Below are 20,680 nucleotides of genomic sequence, written 5' to 3'. Positions count from 1 at the left end.
AGGAGGGAGGGGAGGGAAAACCCCAGGGAGGGAAAACCCACGCTCCACCACCATCATCATCACCATCGCCATCATCACCACAAACCTCCCCCTGCCCTTTAAGGCGTCCCGGCAGTTCCACCGCCGACCGGCAGGGGGCGCTGCGCAGGCGCCAGCCCGCGGCCGCTCTAGGGCTTCCGCCTCGTTGGCGCTGACGGCGGCGGCCTGAGCGGTAACGGCGGCCTGAACGGCGGCGGCGTCAGCGGCGGCCTCGGTTGTCAGCGGCGGCTTCTGCCCCTTCCCCGCCGCATCATGCCCACCGTAGAGGAGCTCTACCGTAACTATGGGATCCTGGCGGACGCCACCGAGACGGCGGGCCAGGTGCGGCGTGGTTGCGGCCTGCGAGGCCTGGTTAGGCCTCGGGCTCGAGTAGCGCCACCGCGGGGAGTTCCGGGCTGGACGGGCTTGAGGTGGCGGTGGGCGAGCGGGACGGCATGCCGCCGGAGAGGCTGCTTGCCCCGACGGAAAAGCGGGTAGCCTCCAGGGCCGTTCTGGGTGTAGGTTTCCTCACGACCTGGGGCGCGGGGGAGGCGGGTAGAGATGAGCTTCACGCCTGCGGTTCTGCAAGGACGGAAGCAGCTCTCCCCGCTTTTGGAGCACCCTTCTCCCGTCCTGTCGGGCCAGGAGCTCTCCTGTTAAATGTGGCGTCGCGGATATTAACGAGTTATTAGCTAGGGTCAGATTGCTGTTTGCATGGGGGCGGGGAGTTTCACCTGGTGAATTCAGGCCTTAAGGAAGACATCCGTAGTCTTCTGCATCTGATACAGCTCAGAGAGCTTCTCAAAGGCTTTCTTCCTAACGGGCTTGTTGGAGAAAGGTGAAGAACTGCTTATAGTTTTGGTTTGTTTGTTTGGTTTTGGTTTTGGTTTGTTTGTTTGGTTTTGGTTTTGGTTTGTTTGTTTGGTTTTGGTTTTGGTTTGTTTGTTTGGTTTTGGTTTTGGTTTGTTTGTTTGGTTTTGGTTTTTTTTTTCCTTAAGGCAAGAATGGAAGGTCGATTCTCACAGCTAAAGGAGATTTTTTTTTTCATGTAAAATCCTGGCAAGATCTGCCATTTGTTTATACCGTTACTGAATTAGTCAAAAAAAGAGGATGACTTAGTGTATTAGGAGTACAAAATATTATGGTTAGTTAAAGCTAGTTTTTTAATTGCATTAGGCTCTAATGTTACGATTGCTTGGCTACCTGAAAAAGCAGCAGATGCTTTTGGGTGTTTTTTGGTCATAGCATATGTAAGTAGTTGCACATACCTGTCAGTGGATTTTAAACTAGATGTTACTGTGCAAGGTCATTTGGAAAGCTCTTTAAGAGAGTAAAAAATACGGTGGTTGTTTAGGTTTTATTTTTTTAATTCAAGTCTGTTCAGTTTGCTTGTGTAATTAGGCCCTAGTGAAACAAAGCACCGTTGCAGACAGTCCAACAAAAACATCATCTCAGAGTCAAGCAAAAAAGTGCAACTAAAATGTTGGGAACTGTGCGGAGAGATGCAGAATAAACCAGTTGCTATTAGTGTGCCTTTTTTAACAAATGCTTAGTCCATCATCACTTTGACTAGTGTGGGTAGTTCTTGTAAGATAGGAATGGCCATCTTAAGTAGAAGAAACTCCAGCGTAGTGAGGAGGTGCAGCCTGTGAGGGTAAGTATAGAGTTATGATTCCTGATACACTCTCCCAGCTTTGCAGATACAGCTCTCAGCTTCCAGAGCCAGAGATAGCATCTTTGTAATTAGTATATCTTGCTAGATTGTTCTTCGGTTTTCTGAGTTTTTTTTTAAACTGATTATATTTCTGGCATACAAACGTTCTGTGGCAAGACGTTCCATTAATTCATTAGCCTTTGTAAAGGCGTTATTTCCTTTGAACTTCTCATTTCATAATCTTATTTGATGTCTCCAGTTTTTCTTTTCTGAAAGCCATGAGTAATTGTTCCTTATTCATCCGTTTTATCTCAGTTATTACTTTATTATCTCTTAACAACCTTATGAACGTGATCTCTCACTGCGTAGTCATCCTATCTCAAAAAAGGAATGTTGAACATGAGGAGAACAAGGGGACACCCAGAAGTAGGACATGAAAGGGGGTAATTTCAAGGACCAGAAGTAATCAGCTTGTAAAAGAGTGTTTCAGTTGAGAAAGGGGCTCAGGTATGAGGAGACCACCTCATGAGTGGAATGAAAGTGAGAAGTTGCAAAAAAGACATTAGGAAGCAGGTTTAAAATAAAGAGGAAGTTTGTTACTTTTCTCTGTAATACGCTGTGAAACTTGTCACAGGACATTACAGAGTATGAATGGGTTCAAGAACTAACCTAGAGGAGTTACTATGGGGTTGGAAGGGACCTCTGGAGATCATCCAGTCCAACCCCCTGCCAGAGCAGGGCCACCCAGAGCAGGTCCCACAGGAACGTGTCCAGGTGGGGTTGGAATGTCTCCAGAGAAGGAGACTCCACCACCTCCCTGGGCAGCCTCTGCCAGGGCTCTGCCACCCTCACAGCAAAGAAGTTCCTCCTCATGTTTAGATGGAACTTCTTATGTTCAAGTTTGTGCCCATTTCCTCTTGTCCTGTCCCTGGGCACCACTGAAAAAAGCCTGGCCCCATCCTCCTGACACCCGCCCTTGAGGTATTTATAGGTGTTGATCAGATCCCCCCTCAGCCTTCTCTTCTCCAGACTAAACAGACCCAAGTCCCTCAGCCTTTCCTCATCAGAGAGATGCTCCAGGTCCCTCATCATCTTTGTAGCCTCTGCTGTCCCCTCTCCAGCAGTTCCCTGTCCTGGAACTGGGGAGCCCGGAACTGGTCACGGGGCCTCCCCAGGGCAGAGCAGAGGGGCAGGATGACCTCTCTGGACCTGCTGGTCACACTCTTCCTGATGCCCCCCAGGATGCCATTGGTCTTCTTGGCCACAAGAGCCCATTGCTGGCTCATGGTCATCCTGTTGTCCACCAGAACTCCTAGGTCTTTCTCCTCAGAGCTGCTCTCCAGCAGGTCACCCCCAACCTGTCCTGGTGCAGGGGGTTATTCCTCCCCAGGTGCAGCACCCTGCACTTGCCCTTGTTGAATTTAATGAGGTTCCTCTCTGCCCAACTCTCCAGCCTGTCCAGGTCTCTCTGGATGGTGGCACAGCCTCTGGTGTGTCAGACACACCGCCCAGTTCTGTGTCACCAGCAAACTTGCTGAGGGTACTTTCCATCCCTTCATCCAAGTCATTGATGAATATATTGAAGAGGACTGGAACCAGTACCGACCCCTGGGGAACACCACTAGTTACGGACCTCTAACTAGATTCTGTGCCACTAATCACAACCCTCTGAGCTCTCTCTTTCAGCCAGTTTTCAATCCACCTCTCTAACCCACATTCTCCTAATCCGTTCTTCTAACCCACACTTCCTAAGGTTACCTATGAGGATGCTGTGGGAGACTGTCAGAAGCCTTGCTGAAGTCAAGGTAGACAACATCCCCTGCCCTCCCCTCATCTATCCAACTAGTCATGCCATCATAGAAGGCTTTCAGGTTAGTCAGACATGCTTCCCCTTGGTGAATCTGTGTTGACTACTTCTGATGGCTTTCTTTCCTCCATATGCTTTGAAACGATGCCCAGAACAAGCCATTCCATCATCTTTCCAGGGATGGAGGTGTGGCTGACTGGCCTGTGGTTTCCTAGTCCTCCTTCTTGCCCTTTTTGAACAGTAGGATGACGTTGGCTTTCCTCCAGTCCTCGGGCACCTTGCCTGTTCTCCAGGAGCTTTCAAACATGATGGAGAGCAGCCCAGCAACGAGTTCTGCCAGCTCCCTCACCACTCGCGGGTGCGTCCCATCAGGACCCATGGACTTGTGGATATCCAGTTTATTTAACTGTTCTTTATCTTCCTCCACCAAGGGGAAGGCTTCCTTCGTCCAGACTTTTTCCGTTTCCTCCAAAAGTCTGTGGCTCCTGAGGACTGGCCTGAGCAGTAAATTAATGGATGATTGGTCAATTGACAGTTATTAAGAATAAAGGTCTGGATGCTTTCCCTGCCTGAGGAGGTTCCCATGTTATAGACTGGGAGGAGATGTGCAGAACTGAAGGATCACGCTGCTTCTGCAGTTGCCTGCTTTTTTCTGGAGAATTCAATGAAACCAGGTAGAGGGTAAAAAACAAACTCCTGCCGGAACCGTATTTGGCCTAATCAACAGGAGTAGTTAACATGCAGTAATACAAATGCATGGAACACAAGCTATTCTATTTCACTGCTGTACGAATGCTTTTTTTAAATACATATTAAGTAATTTGTTCCACAAAAAAAAAAAAAAGTTGTTCTTAACGTGCAGTCTGAGAACCCGTGACTATAAATAATGATGGATTTCGTCGTTAGTTTGTGCTGGCTCATTCCTGCCTTTGCTGTGGAGTGTGCTGTGTTGGCACGGCTACGGAGCACGCCGGCTGGGGATGTGGATCAGCTGCAAAGCAACCATTTTTTTTTTTGGAAAAATGAGGAAAGTTAATAGTGGAAGGTTCTGATTTCTGCTAGCCTCTTAATAATGCCGGCTTTTGTTTTGCAACCACGTAGCTAACCACAACAAAGACTTCCATTTGTTCTAAAGTTTCAGTCCTGCAGGCACAATATCAGAAAAGTCTGTGTGATTCTAGTTGGAGAATATTCTACTCAGGTGCCAAAGTGTTTATTTCTATATTTTAACTGGAGAATTCTTTTTTTTTTTTTGGATCTAGTCTCTGTTAACAAGCTCTGTTTTATCTCAGATGAAGTTAACCACTTGAATAGATGCCAAAGATGCTTTAGTGCAATACATGTTATACTATACATTCATGATGCATTCTAGTGGCACAGTTGTTGGGTAGAGCTCACCTCTACTCGAGAGGCAATAAACGAGCAGAGAGAAGGCAGAACCTTCATCAAAACCCCCAAACTTCACCAAAATGCCTAAGCTGAGTGAAGGTGATTGGGGAATTCCTTGAGTCTGCACTGATCTAACAACAAGTGCTCTGCAAAAGCCCTTAGTCTTAGGGCTTGGCAGTTTGAGCAGTAAGCGCTTGAACAGACAGAGGAACCAGAATAACACTAAAAACCAGTCAACAGGTGCAAATTTTACTCAATTAACATGGTTATATTGGTCTAAGAGAGAGCTTTGGTTTTTTTTCGGATGAAGCTTGTATAATACAGTTCACTTAAATAGCTGAAGAGAGAAAAAAATCCTCGCTTTGTTTTAAGCAGATCCCAAGATTTTTTTCTGTTTATGCACGCTGGTTTTCCTCTTTCAGCATAAGGATGCGTACCAGGCGATCTTGGATGGTGTGAAAGGAGATGCCAAGGAGAAGAGACTTGCAGCCCAGTTCATTCCCAAATTCTTCAAGCATTTCCCTGAGCTGGCTGACTCGGCTATCAATGCCCAGTTGGACCTCTGCGAGGATGAAGATGTTTCTGTAAGAATAAGAACCTTGTAGCAAGTTGATAAGTTGAATTTCTATTTTGTTACTCTTTTCTTCTCTTCTTTTCCCTTTTTATAGGCTACGTCTTTTGGGAGGGGAGGGTTGGTCTTTAGAAAATGTAATACTTAGTTGGATTCCTGCAATGGAAGAAGCTATTGTGCGATCGTGTGGGAAGATATATCAGTTTTCATTTGTCTTTTTCGTTCCTGGCGTTGATCAAAGGAATAGCTCTAGAAAGAGAAATTTAAGATACAGTTTATTTGAATATCTATTACATTTTTTCCCTTTCAAAAAGCACTTTTTGGGAATGGATTCTAATAAATCCTGCTGTGAGGCAGGAAAATACTGTTGGCACCTGAGCACCACGTGGATGTGATTCTGAATGTATTATTCTTGCAGAAGGCTTGAGGTGCTTCTGTGGCGGTGGCAGCAGCTGTACCTGGGAAGCATCTTTGGGTATCCCATCTTAAATCATTTGAGCAGATCATTCAAGGACTTGTGTCTGTGCTGGGAATGAAACCTAGAGGTTATTCCTGCCGAATGCACACCTGGAAAACTATCCTTCCGCTTAGCAAATCGGACTCCGTAATAACACAGATTCCAACCCTTTGTTTTGGTGATCAAAGGAATGATTTTGCGAACAGAGGTGCTGTTTGATTTTGTTTTTTTCACCAGTGCTGCTTAGATCTAAGAAAAATACATTATTTTCTTCATAAATACATCGTAAAAATTTCATAGCAAATATGAAGTTTGGACTGCTAGGAAAGTCTGAAACTTGCACATTGCTTTCTGAGTATGACACTCATATTAAAAGAATATGTTGTCTTTTTCTCCGATTAGGCTGATTTCTCTTCCAGACTTTGGTAGTTGAATTGCCTTTTTGGTTTTTTTTGTTGGGTTTCTGTATTATTTTTTTTAATTGCTTTAATTTTATTTATTTTTTTTTCCATTTTTTGTTGGGTTTCTGTATTATTTTTTTTTAATTGCTTTAATTTTATATTTTTTTTCCCCAATTCTGACAGATCCGGCGACAAGCAATCAAGGAATTGCCTCAGTTTGCCACGGGAGACAATCTTCCTCGAGTAGCAGACATACTGACCCAGCTTCTACAGTCAGGTAAGAGACACTGGTAGTTTTCCTGCCTGATCTCCTCGGGGCACTCCTGAAAACCTATCTAATTTTGTTCTGTAAAATTTTTTTCTGTAGATTCATAGTTCGTTACAAAGCAGTCTCTCCTGGTGCCATTCATGTCCTGTTTCTGCTCTTTCTCCCCTCCCCTTTAATATTTGCTGTACAGTTATGCTGCTCCTTCTGCTGAAGGGTTGTGGTTTTTTTTTTCATTCAAGTTCTCTGTAGAAAAAGGAGGGGGGATCAAAACCAAAAAAAAAAAAAAACCTGTTATGGACAGTAGCAAATTGCCTTCTGAAAAGAGCTATTTGATTTTTTATGCAGGTACTTGGGAACTTGAAAAATCCTGAAGGCATTTTCTTCCATACAGTGTAGTTTTAGTACAAAATATTTAATTCAGAATTTAATATACAATACAACTTACCGACATTAAAAAAAAAATGGATACAGTGCTAAATATTAGATGTTCAAATTTATATTAAAAATGTATGATTAGGTCTCTAGGCTTCTCAGAAGAGACTATTCTTTATTTGGGACTTACACTTTCTCTGTTTAATTCAAGAGAGAAATTTTCTCCTACGTAGAAGTACTGTAGATTACTTAAGAGTTTATAACTTCTTATTTTACCTTAATTTAATCAAGGTCGACTTGTTTATTCAGCTGTTCCTTAAAATGACTAGAAGTATTGATTAATAACTTCCCTTTGATTTTTCAGTCCTATCAAGTTAGGAATGTTAGAAGTTTTGGCAGGGAGGCTGAAGGAGCAAATAGCTTTTTGTTTTGCTTCCAGCTTCCATAATCGTGGCTTTCTACTTTCCTCAGTCTAGTAGTCATTAAAAATCTGAGTTCTGTTGTTTAGAATTAAATGCTGAGGATAGACTACTTCTTGTGTGATACCAGAAATCTTTCTTTGTTATTTCACTCTTATGTTTGCTTTTCAACCAGAAATCTTTCTTTGTTATTTCACTCTTCTGTTTGCTTTTCAAGGTACGCATATCAAGTTTTTTTTTTTTTTCCTCCCTTCAGATGATTCTGCAGAATTCAATTTGGTGAACAACGCTTTGCTCAGTATATTTAAGATGGATGCTAAAGGTAAAGGACCCGTTTTTCTTTAAATGTCTTTTATTGATACTTCCCAGTCTCTGAGAACAGGACTCAGTTTTGTACAATGCCAAAGTTAGAGACGCACACTCATCGTTTGGTTTTACAAACGATACCAAACTTTTTAATAATGGTGGATCTGAATTATACAGAATAATAAAAGAATGTGGGTTCTTATGTCAAGCTACGTAAAAATTGTGGTTTTTCTTAGAAGTTAGTATAGCAGTTATTTTAAAACGCATCATGGGGTCTTACAGGAGGAAATGTCTTTCTTTTGCATGGAAGGTTCAGCTCTTTAACTTCTAAAAGAATTTGTATTACCTGATTTATTCTCCGTTCAGGGACTTTGGGAGGTTTATTCAGTCAAATTCTTCAGGGAGAGGATATTGTGAGAGAGAGAGCCATCAAGTTCCTCTCCACAAAACTGAAGACGCTGCCTGAGGAGGTGATGACAAAGGAGGTAGAAGAGTTCATATTGGCTGAATCGAAGAAGGTCAGTGCCTTATTTCAGTGCAAACTGAAGTATTATTTAAATCATCCCTTATCCCTGCTGTTGCTTCGGGTGTCTGTTTGTTTAAACCACATGTAGAGTGAAGCATTGTACAGATGTGGTCTTCTTGTTATCCTGTTCTTCTCCAATCCAGACTTGGCAGCATTTGTTGTTGTGGGAGTGTTCAAATAACACTGGGCTGCTCTCGTTTTCCAAGAGTGGCTTTTATTAGAGCCATACAGCCATTCCCATTGGGAAGGGACTTTGGGAGATGGATCACCTCAGGGAATCACGCTCAGCTTGAGTTCAGATCAGATTTCTTGGTACTTTGTCCAATTGAGTTTGGAAAAGCTCCGAGGATGGAGACTTCCTATACTTTCTGGGCAACCAGCCTCAATGTTTAATTGTCCTCAATGTGATTATTTTAATTTTTTTCCCCCTTTATCCAGTTGAAACTTCCTGTTTTGGTTTTTTAGCATTGTCTCATTGTCACCCTGTCCACCTCAGGAAAGAACCTGGCTCCTCCTCTTGGGGATTTGCTCTTCTCTAATTGGAAGATCAGTGTTAGGTTGCCTCACCCCCTTAGGAGTTTTTGCTTTTAGGTTGGGGAAAAAAAACAAAAAGGTTTTCCTCACAGGTCATGTTCTGTAGACACTGATCACCTTGTTGGCTGAGCTTTTTAAAGCTTATCAACGACTACTTCTTACAGGAGGGCCCAAGACTAGGTGTGGTGTGTGTGTGCTGGTGCAGGGAAGTGAGTTGATCCCAGGTGCAGGGCTTCGAGTTTGCCTTTGTTGAAATGTCATGAAATTCCTGTGCATTTCCCCACGCTGAGAAAAACACAAAAATATTAAACCAATCAATTCATTTAACATTTATTCTGCCTGAAGCATACAATTTTGTTAGATAAGGAATTTGTTTTAAGGTTAAGATGTTTTCTATGCGCAACTTGATGGCAATTACTTTAATTTGGAGGTGCATACAATTATGCTGCATGTTTTCATGTGTTCCTTTAAACTTCTTTGTTTGTCTTTTTTAATAACTAGAAGCTAAATATTTGCATACTTTTTCAAATCGAGTAAGTTTGACTTGGAAGTTTGCAAACTCTCACCGTGGAAATATGTCTTCTGGTGTTCTTTTCAGGTGCTGGAAGATGTGACGGGCGAGGAATTTGTTCTCTTCATGAAAATATTGTCTGGATTAAAAAGCTTACAGACAGTAAGTGGGAGGCAACAACTGGTGGAGCTGGTGGCTGAACAAGCTGACCTGGAACAAACGTTCAATCCATCGGATCCGGATTGCGTGGACAGACTGCTCCAGTGCACTCGGCAGGCAGTGCCGCTCTTCTCGGTACGGATTGATTTGCTTTGCTTTGCATGAGGAATATTGTGGAAAATTAAACGTTTTTAGCTTCTCTTCGGCGCTCTCAGTGATGATGTTCGCAGGAGAGCATATTAGCGCTTCTTCACCTTTAGCTTCTGATGTATTAAAATGTTGGAAGACATCCTTAAAGCCTCCAAATACAAAGGGTTTGTGTGGTATTCTCTGCTCATCGACATTTAAGGTGTTACAGCGAATTTCGATGAGACTCTCACATTAGGTTCATACATAGAATCATAGAATTATTGAGGTTGGAAGAGACCCTTGGGATCATCGAGTCCAACCATCTCCCCTACTCTACAAAGTCCTCCCCTACACCATGTCCCTCAGTACCCCATCTAAACGGCCCTTAAACACAGCCAGGGATGGGGACTCCACCCCCTCCCTGGGCAGCCTGTTCCAATGCCCGACCCCTCTTTCTGTGAAAAATTCCTTCCTAATGTTCAGTCTAAACCTCCCCTGTTGGAGCTTGAAGCCGTTCCCTCTCGTTCTGCGAGAAGAGACCAGCACCAACCTCTCTACAGTGTCCTTTCACATAGTTGTAGAGAGTGATGAGGTCTCCCCTCAGCCTCCTCTTCCTCATACTAAACAGCCCCAGCTCCTTCAGCCGCTCCTCATATGATTTGTTTTCCAGCCCCCTCACCAGCTTCGTTGCCCTCCTCTGCACTCACTCCAGCACCTCGATATCTCTCTTGTATTGAGGTGCCCAAAACTGGACACAACACTCGAGGTGTGGCCTCACCAGTGCTCAGTCCAGGGGCACAATCACCTCCCTACTTCTGCTGGTTACACTATTTCTAATACAAGGCAGAATGCCATGCCAGAATACATGGATGGGTTTGATTATTTCAAGTCCCAGCCACTTGTCAATTAGAACCCCCAGGTCTAATTTATTTTGATTTCTTTGTTTGATTATTTCAAGTCTAGGGCCATGGCATTTCAGCATTTAAAGGCCTGTTCTTGGGTTCCGGGAGATCTTTTCAGCCCCTGTTGCAGATCCCTCTGAGTTTAAGCTACCTGGAAGGGTCTCTGTGTGTCAGGAGTTAGAGGGAAGTTTACTAAAGCTATGTAACAGTGGCGGAGTGATGGGGGGGAAAAACATGTAATTCCTTCAAAATCAAAGAGTAACCTGAATAACGTGTGGTGTTTTTTGCAGAAAAATGTTCATTCCACAAAATTTGTTACTTACTTCTGCGAGCATGTTCTGCCAAACCTCAGTGCTTTGACTACTCCAGTGGAGGGTCTCGATATCCAGTTAGAGGTAAGCAAGAGCTGAAATATCTTTCAAATCGTAAAAAAAAAAGAGCATCTTAGGTGAAGACAGCAAGTTTTTAAAATGACAAATTCCTTTCTCAAGTGTTTTTTGGTTCTTGGCTTGGAAGAAAACTAGCTACACTAGGAAAAAAAACTGTTTGCTGTATTGAGGCATGACTGAGCATTGCCTTTTAAAGCATGTGTCGTTTGTCCCAAGCTTTTGAGGCAAGGCTAGAACAAGTAGATCGCTGTAATAATTCTTATATCACTGACAATTGTTTCTAAGCACATAGCATTTACTGAAATGATTGTTGCATGGCTTGTTGCTAATTTAGCCTTCTAAGGGAGTGGCTTGATGTCTGTGATTTTCCTTAGGCTAATCAGGACTGCAGCTTTAGTTAGATCTCTGCGAGCCGTGCTGCAGACGTGGGAGATGAAGTTCTGTTCACTTGTTGACTAATTACACTTGTTGGGATTAGACATGCAAACCTGTGTTTCTGAAGATGTGAAAAACAGACTAGGCGTGTTCCTCCTTGTATCTTTTCCTGATGTTTGGGAGGGATTTAATTGTAATAGCTGACCTTTACTGTGCCAGCCATAGTGATGTGATAATGGCTTTTAGGTTGAAAGTTAAGTCTTGGTACTTTTCAGTTAACATACAAAAAACCCTGTCTGTCCTTATTGCGTAGGTTTTGAAGCTTCTTGCTGAAATGAGTTCGTTTTGTGGCGATATGGAAAAGCTTGAATCAAATTTAAAGAAGCTGTTTGATAAATTACTGGTAAGACTAATTCAGTTTTAACTCATGTTAAGAAAAAAAAAAAAAGACTTTTTTTGATGAAAATTTATTTTTTTATTTTTGTCTGTTAGAATCATAGAATGGTTTGGGTTGGAAGGGACCTTAAAGACCATCCAGTTCCCTCCCCCTGCCCTGGGCAGGGACACCTCCCACCAGACCAGGTTGCTCCAAGCCCCATCCAGCCTGGCCTTGAACCCCTCCAGGGATGGGGCAGCCACAGCTTCTCTGGGCAACCTGGGCCAGGCTCTCACCACCCTCACACCAAAGAATTGCTTCCCAATGTCTCATCTAAATCTCCCCTCTCAGTTTAAAACTCTTCCCCCTCATCCTATGGCTCCCCTCCCTGATCCAGAGTCCCTCCCCATCTCTCCTGGAGCCCCTTGAGGGACTGGAAGGGGCTCTAAGGTCTCCCTGGAGCCTTCTCTTCTCCAGGCTGAACCCCCCCAACTCTCTCAGCCTGCCCTCACAGCAGAGGGGCTCCAGCCCTCAGAGCACCTATTAATCTATTTATCCTTTTTCTAAAGTGGCTACTTCAAAGAGAACCTCTGTGATAAAGTCAAACATAATTTTGCAACTCAAAGACTTTGTAGAAATAGAGAGCTGTAACCTGCCTAATGCTTTTAATACAGCAAACTCTTGTGGTTTTGTTCTTTTTAAATTTTATAGTCATGAGAGACTCACGTTAATCTCATTAAAGGCTGTATCTGCACTGGCAATTTTAAGCAAGTTCAGAAGCAGTGGTGGCAGCTGTAGCAGCACAACCCTATTTCCTCTGAGGCAGAGGAATCAAGTCATGTAAGTGCAGGAAAACTGCCTGCCCCAGCAGCAGTTCTTCACGTTAGTGTAGGGATGGGGGATACTGTCAGCATAAATAAACCCTCTGGTTTGAACGCTCCAAAAGAACAGTCAGTCTGCATAAACATATCTTATGCGTTTGTTTTTTCCTTTCTGTTCATTAGGAGTATATGCCCCTTCCTCCAGAGGAAGCAGAAAACGGGGAGAACGCTGGCAATGAAGAGCCCAAGTTGCAATTCAGTTACGTGGAGTGTTTATTGTACAGCTTCCATCAGCTGGGGAGGAAACTCCCAGACTTCCTCACAGCCAAGCTGAATGCAGAGAAATTGAAAGACTTTAAAATCAGGTAATCATTTAGAGACAAGTGTACTGTGTAAGTGCACTGTACAAGAGTACTGTGTCCAGTTTTGGGCCCCCTACCATAAAAAAGACATCGAGGTGCTGGAGCGGGTCCAGAGAAGGGCAACAAAGATGGTGAGGGGTCTGGAGAATAAGTCTTATGAGGAGAGGCTGAGGGAGCTGGGGGTGTTCAGCCTGGAGAAGAGGAGGCTGAGGGGAGACCTTATTGCTCTCTCCAACTCCCTGAAAGGAGGGTGTAGAGAGGTGGGGGTCGGTCTCTTCTCTCAAGTCACAGGTGACAGGACAAGAGGAATCGGCCTCAAGTTACACCAGGGGAGGTTCAGGCTGGATATTAGGAAAAATTTTTTCACTGAAAGGGTTATCAGCCATTGGAATGGGCTGCCCAGGGAGGGGGTTGAGGCCCCATCCCTGGAGGTGTTCAAAAGCCGGGTTGATGTAGTGCTGGGAGGTCTGGTTTAGTGATGATGCTCCTTGTTTGTTGTGTGGGTGTCTATTTTTGTCAGTTGGGTTGACGGTTGGACAAGATGATCTTTAAGGTCCCTTCCAACCTAGAAGATTCTGTGATTCTGTTAAAATTCTGGTACAAAGTGTGAATTATTATTGTCTGGATGCTAAAGAAGCACAAATCAGATGGATAAAAGCTTATTTTGAGCATTTTTCCTAAGATGGGGGGGGAAAAAGAAGATTACAGCTTTCGCTTTGCTTACAGTTTTATTTTATGGGAATACATAGAATTTATTAACACATTGCTTTTAAATTTTTTAGGCTACAGTATTTTGCTCGAGGGCTGCAGGTGTATATTCGACAGCTTCGTCTAGCACTTCAAGGAAAAACAGGAGAAGCCTTGAAAACAGAGGAGGTAAGGATTGTTCAAGAGTTCTGATCTTTCTAATTCCCAAAATAATGATTGGAACGCGTTAATGGGCTGCAGCCTTGGTGGAAGCACAGGATTTGAGTGAATGATACATCTATCACAGCTGCATCTTACCTGATGCTGCATTTTGCAAGCTAAGATGATCTTTACTGTTAGCTGCTCTCTGCACCCAGATGTATATGGCTTGCTCTGTGTTTTGTTTGGAAGGGGAAATTTTCCTGTGTTGAGGGGAGGGGGAAACTTAGGGGGAAGTATAGTGGAACGTTGAAATCAACTAGTTATTGTAAAACTGCAAGAAGCCTGAAAATAGTTGTAAGGAAAGCTCAGAAGTGGGCACAGTTACTATTGCTGTAGCAATTCACTAGGAAGAGCAGTCAGTTTAATGTTACAATTTCATCAAATGCAGCTGGCGTAATTTAAAGCTACTAGAATAGGTGTTCAGTGGTGTTTCTTTTTTATTACAGAACAAGATTAAAGTGGTTGCCTTGAAAATAACCAATAACATTAATGTTTTAATCAAGGTAAGTCCTCACGTGATGAAGGAATAAATTCACACAGTAGAGTGACCTGTGCAGAAGGAAGGAATAGATTAAAACTGAGCTGTATTGTGTTATTAAGTTAGTCAGTGTTAGCTCAGGGTTGCTGCCTGCTTTACTGTTTCTTTGCTGTTTACTGGCCTTTGCTGTTGCTGCTGGTGGTCAGGCTTCCAGGCCCTTTTTTGCATGGCACTAGTCCCCCACAAGATAAAATAACCTTATTTCAGGGATCTCTGGATTCTGGACAAGGGTTTTTCCTTATCGTTGCCCTTTCCTGCAGAGGCGGGGAGCGGTACAAGAACAGTTTGAGGAGGTGCAAGGAGATGTAAAGGAGGGAGGAGGAAAAGCAACTTTTTTCTCTGAAGAGTCTAGCAGAGATGGGCTGCAGAAAAAGACTTCCATCCAGAGTTTCTTCTAACCACCTTTTCCTCTCTTCCCTCACTTCTCATGTCATACCTCACTCACCATGAGAAACCAAAAACTTTGCCACGGTATTGAGAAGCTATCTTTCCCATCATAGCAGAGATATCAGCTGTCTCCCTGCAGGAGCCATTTTAGTTCACTATAAGATGCTTAATGTGCATAGAGGAAGAGGAAGCACGTGATGTCAGTATAAGACACTATTCTGTCAATATACATCGCATTTGAATTTCCTAGTAAAGTGTATGGGCTGTGGCAGCCAGATAGGGCAGTTAGAATCAGAGAATGGTTCATGTTGGAAGGGACCTTAAAGACCATCCAGTCCCACCCCCCTGCCCTGGGCAGGGACACCTCCCACCAGACCAGGTTGCTCCAAGCCCCATCCAGCCTGGCCTTGAACCCCTCCAGGGATGGGGCAGCCACAGCTTCTCTGGGCAACCTGGGCCAGGCTCTCACCACCCTCACACCAAAGAATTTCTTCCCAATGTCTCATCTAAATCTCCCCTCTTTCAGTTTAAAACCATTACCCCTCGTCCTATGGCTCCTCTCCCTGATCCAGAGTCCCTCCCCATCTCTCCTGGAGCCCCTTGAGGGACTGGAAGGGGCTCTAAGGTCTCCCCAGAGCCTTCTCTTCTCCAGGCTGACCCCCCCAACTCTCTCAGCCTGTCTTCATTAGCTACTGCTGCCTTCTTCCTCTGCCATGGGCCTTTGAAAAGGATTTAAAATTGTTGGAAAGTAACTCTTGCTCAGTAGCTAGCTAAAATTTTGAAGTGCAGTTGACATGACTTTAACTGTAGAATAAACTGTCTGGTTTTGCCTCCATAGGATCTCTTCCACATTCCTCCTTCTTATAAAAGTACAGTTACACTGTCCTGGAAACCCGTACAGAAGGCCGATGCAAGGTAAGAGTTTTTCATAAAAAAAACCAAAACAAAAACAAAAAGGCGGTGTTAACTTTTGTTATTTACAAAATAAAGATCCCAAGCTGTGCATATATAATATACAGAGCACAGGAGCTCTAAGTTTCACAACCAAAAGTAACACGCCTCCTGGAAGGAATGAAGGCTGTGGAGTGATAGTCTTAATCTTGCTTTAAGGATACAATAGACTGAATCAATGGAGACGAGTTTACTTCCTCTTTTGAAGTATTTATTCAGGGCATCTTCATTAGCTGCTGGTAGCTTCCAGCAGTTAACCTTAGGCTGAGCTGCTATTTCTGTACTTGTCACCGCGGGGGTGTAATGATCTGTTTTTGTTTTCTTCTGCCAGTCAAAAAAGAGCAAGTGAAGATACGACCTCAAGTTCACCCCCAAAGAAGGCTTCGGCGGGACCAAAAAGGGATGCCAGGCAAATATATAACCCTCCCAGTGGAAAATACAGCAGTAACCTGGGTAGTTTTTCCTATGGTAAGTTAGGCAGCTTGGAAAAGCTTTGTCCCACCTTGGGGGAACAAACAAATTAAGCCAATTTACTATCACATTCTCAGAAGATCAAATCATACTGTTACACCTAACAGTCTCTGTGTAGCTGTTGATCTGTTATAGTGTTTGAGTGTCACCAGCCTATAAACTATATGTCATTAGCAAGTCAATTTTAGTAATGTTTTAATGCACAGAGCTAGTAATTGAATCATTGTGTTCTCCATTATGACCCCCAGCACTCACGCCTCACATTTCCCATGGCAGAGATCAGGTTCTGCTTGTTGCTGTTTCTCGTTACTGAGATGCCTCTGATCAGCTTTTGAAGGAGAATGAGTCTGATGTATTTTTAAACAAATCAAATGAAACTTTAACAAAATATTTTGTGGGGTTTTTTTATGCTGTATTCAGATTTGTCCTTAAAAAAGGGAAAAGAAATGTTTTCTACAGTTTGTGTGGTGTCTATATCTACGATTTTTAATTGGATATAGTTAGGGTACAGTAAAGGGCTACAAAGATGATGAGGGGCCTGGAGCATCTCTCTGATGAGGAAAGGCTGAGGGACTTGGGTTGTCTTAGTCTGGAGAAGAGAAGGCTGAGGGGGGATCTGATCAACACCTATAAATCCTTCAAGGGTGGGTGTCAGGAGGATGGGGCCAGGCTTTTTTCAGTGGTGCCCAGGGACAGGACAAGAGGAAAAGGGCACAAACTTGAACATAGGAAGTTCCACCTAAACCTGAGGAGGAACTTTTTTGCTGTGAGGGTGGCAGAGCCCTGGCAGAGGCTGCCCAGGGAGGTGGTGGAGTCTCCTTCTCTGGAGACATTCAGACCCCACCTGGACACGTTCCTGTGGGACCTGCTCTGGGTGGCCCAGCTTTGGCAGGGGGTTGGACTGGATGATCTCCAGAGGTCCTTTCCAACCCCGTATCATTCTGTGATTCTGTGATAGTTAAGATACCAGCCCAGCAAAAATATTTAAGTATGCTGGTGATAACTTCTTGTTAAGGATATAAAAGGGCAGACAGATAGGGAAAGTTGTGGTTTTCTCCCATTTTATAAAATCCCTAGGAGCAGGTTAGACAAACCCCTCAAGATGGACATGGTGTTATTGGACAGAATGATGAGCTAGGCAGCATCATGAAGTCCTTTACGGACCACTTTTCGATTCTGTGATAAGATTGCCTCAAATATAGTTCTAAAATAATTAGACAGTTAGGTATTGTAGTATTAGCATGCAGAAAGACTACATTTAGTTTCAAGGGGCTAGTTCTCACCTCCTTTACAGTTAGTAGTGTAGGTTGCCCATCAGAGCGTAATTCAGATCTAATGGTATATAGAATCATAGAATTGTCTAGGTTGGAAGAGACCCTTGGGATCATTGAGTCCAACCATCTCCCCTACTCTACAAAGTCCTCCCCTACACCATGTCCCTCAGCACTGCATCTAAACGGCCCTTAAACACAGCCAGGGATGGGGACTCCACCCCCTCCCTGGGCAGCCTGTTCCAATGCCCGACCACTCTCTCTGTGAAAAATTCCTTCCTAATGTTCAATCTAAACCTCCCCTGTTGGAGCTTGAAGCCGTTCCCTCTCGTTCTGTCACTAATTCCCTGTGAGAAGAGACCAGCACCAACCTCTCTACAGTGTCCTTTCACGAAGTTGTAGAGAGTGATGAGGTCTCCCCTCAGCCTCCTCTTCCTCATACTAAACAGTCCCAGGAGGATGAGCCTCAGACACTTCACTCAGCCTTCAATACCTCCAGTTACTGCTCTTTAATATCAAACTGTGTCCAGCATGAAATCTGTATGAAAAGTTTTTTGACTTTTTATTTCAGAGCAAAGAGGTGGTTTCCGGGGTGGCCGAGGAAGAGGCTGGGGAGGACGTGGTAATCGTAGCCGAGGAAGAATCTACTGAGCAAACCCCTAAATCTTCCCTGGCCCTGAAGGGCGAAAGTGAAAGTGCTACTCAGCAAGTTTGCTTGGAGTATCGTTTCCTTCTGAGGACTGCCTTCCACTAAGACTGACTTAAATGTTCTTTATACCTTTGTATGTATGATCTACTTTTCTAACGGACTACAACTTGTCCATAGTGAAACTACAACTGTATTTTTGGATGCTTACAGTCAGCAGTTTTGGGTTCTTATTTTTTGAAGTGTCTTCAGGATTTATTCAAAAATGGAAAAGAGCGTAGATGTTTTATCAAAAAGCTACATCTTGACAGTTTGTATATTAACCTAAAAATCAGCTACTGCGTAACTAAAACTATATAATTGAGTTTGTGTATTAAGTAATGGACAGGAAAGGCATGACAACAAGAGATACATGTCAGATAAGGCTTAGCAGCTGAAGTAATCCTTTCCTCATCTGTAACCATATTTTGCAATATGTGGAGAAGAGTACCATTGTTAAATTTGCTTTGATTTACTTTTTTTTAAAATGGACTTGAATGATAGAACATGCTGGGTTTTTTAAAGTTTGCAACACAGATGGGAATTTATTTTTGCTTGTAGCATGAAGCAGTCCTTTCCCTTAGAGATGTGGAGAATGTGGTGTTCCTTGGTTTGCACATCTTGCTCTTCTCCGTGCATTGTAATGCAGAAGTGACGTTTTTTGCAAATGAATTTTTAATGTTTAATATGAATATGTGCATATAGCTATGCCGTGAAATTTCAGTAAATGAACAGGAAAAACAAAACAGTTAATGACTAAAATTATTCCAGGAATGGGTAAAGACTGATGCAGTGATTAAGCTTCATAGGCTGGAGCTGGATCATCACAGTACCTGGCTCTTTTCTATGTTTTGCAGATTTCTGGATTAGTTGGCACTTGAGGGTTGGTTTTTTTTCTTTTTTTCTGTGATTATTTTTTGGGTTGTGTTTTTTTTTTTTTTTACCAATACAGTTGCATTTAAAAATATATAAATAAAATTGTATTTTGTGTAACATTGAAAGATACCAGCTATGTAGTTCAATTCAGGTGGAAAAGCTAACAATTCCATGCTATTTTTTTCCATAGCAACTTGGGATTCTTATTTACTGGTGTACACCCAGAAAATACAATGTAAGAGCACAATGCTGCTTTTTTTCTTTTTTTATTCTCACCAATCAAAATTTTTACTTCTCAGGTCATTCAACATTGTAAAGGAATTAGCAAAAAGAAGTCAGGACAGAGGAAAAGAATTTTAATAAGCGTTCCAGGGCGTGTTGATGTAAAATAGTTTAGGCTTTAGGTGAATGAAGATTATTTCTTATCCTCCTTTTTTTAATTTGTCCAGCTATTTGATATCCACAGACACAGACAAATGTCTGACAGTGATGTTTCCCCACCTAGTTCAGTTTGTATCTGCTTGTGAATCTGCCTCGGGTGTCTTCATTAATACTCTTTGATATTTATCACTACCCTCAGAAGGTCAGAATACTGAAACTATGTCAAAGTTAGAGACATTGTCGACGCTAAATTAGAAATCTATTTTTGCCTAACTCTGGAGCAGCAGGCAGCAAACTTTGGACATTCCAGGACACGTAAGCTGACTTTGTATTTCTGATTACATGCCAGCTGCTAAACTCGGATTTGTCACCAAAACCAACAAACTTGGCAAAGATCTTTCAAGGACAAATTCCTGAGATCCAAATGTCACTCTGAAAACAGGGTAATAAGCTTCCACTGGCGGGAAAAATAATAGACGTTTTGCACTAGTGGCTATAATTTGTGTTTTGAGGGTATTTAAAAATGTAATCTCAAAGCCTAAACATAGCTTGTATTTAGGCTAATAACTAGGTACTAGCAGCTTATTTTCTCACTGAATTTTGAGTGAGTTTTCTTTACAGGACTCCCGTTTTTCAGAGATGATGTGCAAAGTTCTTGTGGCCTCAGAGGTAGTTAGATTTCCCCACCCACCCACCCACAGTTTCATATTTAATTTCCACGCAGTGAGTTCTTGTGGAGACACCTGCTTGCCATGTTGCTGAATTGTAAATGTTCCCTTACGCTTTTGGAATAAATTCATTTTGTAATTTTGTTTGGCTCATTGTTTCACAGTTACTCCGCAACATTTTGCGTTGGCTTAGCGAAAAAGGTACTGTGGTACCTTTTTGTTTTGTTGACTTACTCCTTAGATTGCTATAGATGTACTGAGCTGTTTGCCACTAGCGAATAGATCTTAGCAAGGCTGCACTAGCTATTTCAACTTCTAAATGCAAAATCTTGGATAGGAATTGAAATACTCAGCAAAAGCTGCATGTCGTATATCTTATTTGGGAATTGTCATGTGTAAAGGAGTCCTTCATTGTCTTCTTCAAACTCCTAGCTGTTGACAGCGCAATAAAATTTGTCTGATGATAGAGCAAGAGTGGCTTGGAGCAGCAGCCGAGTTTTTGGGGAGTTTTTTTGGTGAAATCCCTCATAAGCCTGATGTGAAAACTCTGGCAGCGGTAAGGAACTGTCATCCCTGTTGGGGATGAGGGAAACTGAATCCTTTGCATTAGTTTAACCACTATGACACCATTTGTAAACTTTTTTCTTTTTTTTTTTTTCCTTGTTTCTACTTAGTGGGTTTGAGTTACAGCCAAAATGTTACTGTTTAACAGGCTTTGGGAACCCTGGTGTCCCCAGGAAGCCCAACTGTTACCTCAGAAAGGTACAAATTTTGGTCTGTTTGATTTGGCAGCTTTT

The 20,680-nt window shown here is 42.9% G+C and overlaps 1 protein-coding gene across 1 annotated transcript; it reads left to right on the top strand.

Moving 5' to 3' along the window:
* Positions 1–158: 158 nt before the first annotated feature.
* Positions 159–20,026, top strand: API5 (apoptosis inhibitor 5). The gene is made up of 14 exons (XM_014937166.1): positions 159–360; positions 5,291–5,452; positions 6,481–6,574; positions 7,613–7,678; positions 8,029–8,180; positions 9,321–9,527; positions 10,714–10,818; positions 11,501–11,590; positions 12,568–12,749; positions 13,529–13,622; positions 14,102–14,158; positions 15,419–15,495; positions 15,863–15,999; positions 17,845–20,026. Exons 1-14 carry the CDS (start codon positions 292–294, stop codon positions 17,922–17,924), a joined length of 1,572 nt encoding a protein of 523 aa, XP_014792652.1. The 5' UTR covers positions 159–291; the 3' UTR covers positions 17,925–20,026.
* Positions 20,027–20,680: the final 654 nt, after the last annotated feature.

The sequence above is a fragment of the Calidris pugnax genome, unplaced genomic scaffold, assembly GCF_001431845.1.
Source record: "Calidris pugnax isolate Ruff unplaced genomic scaffold, ASM143184v1 scaffold3, whole genome shotgun sequence".
Taxonomy (NCBI): Eukaryota; Metazoa; Chordata; class Aves; order Charadriiformes; family Scolopacidae; genus Calidris; species Calidris pugnax.
This window is presented reverse-complemented; position numbering and strand designations above follow the sequence as displayed.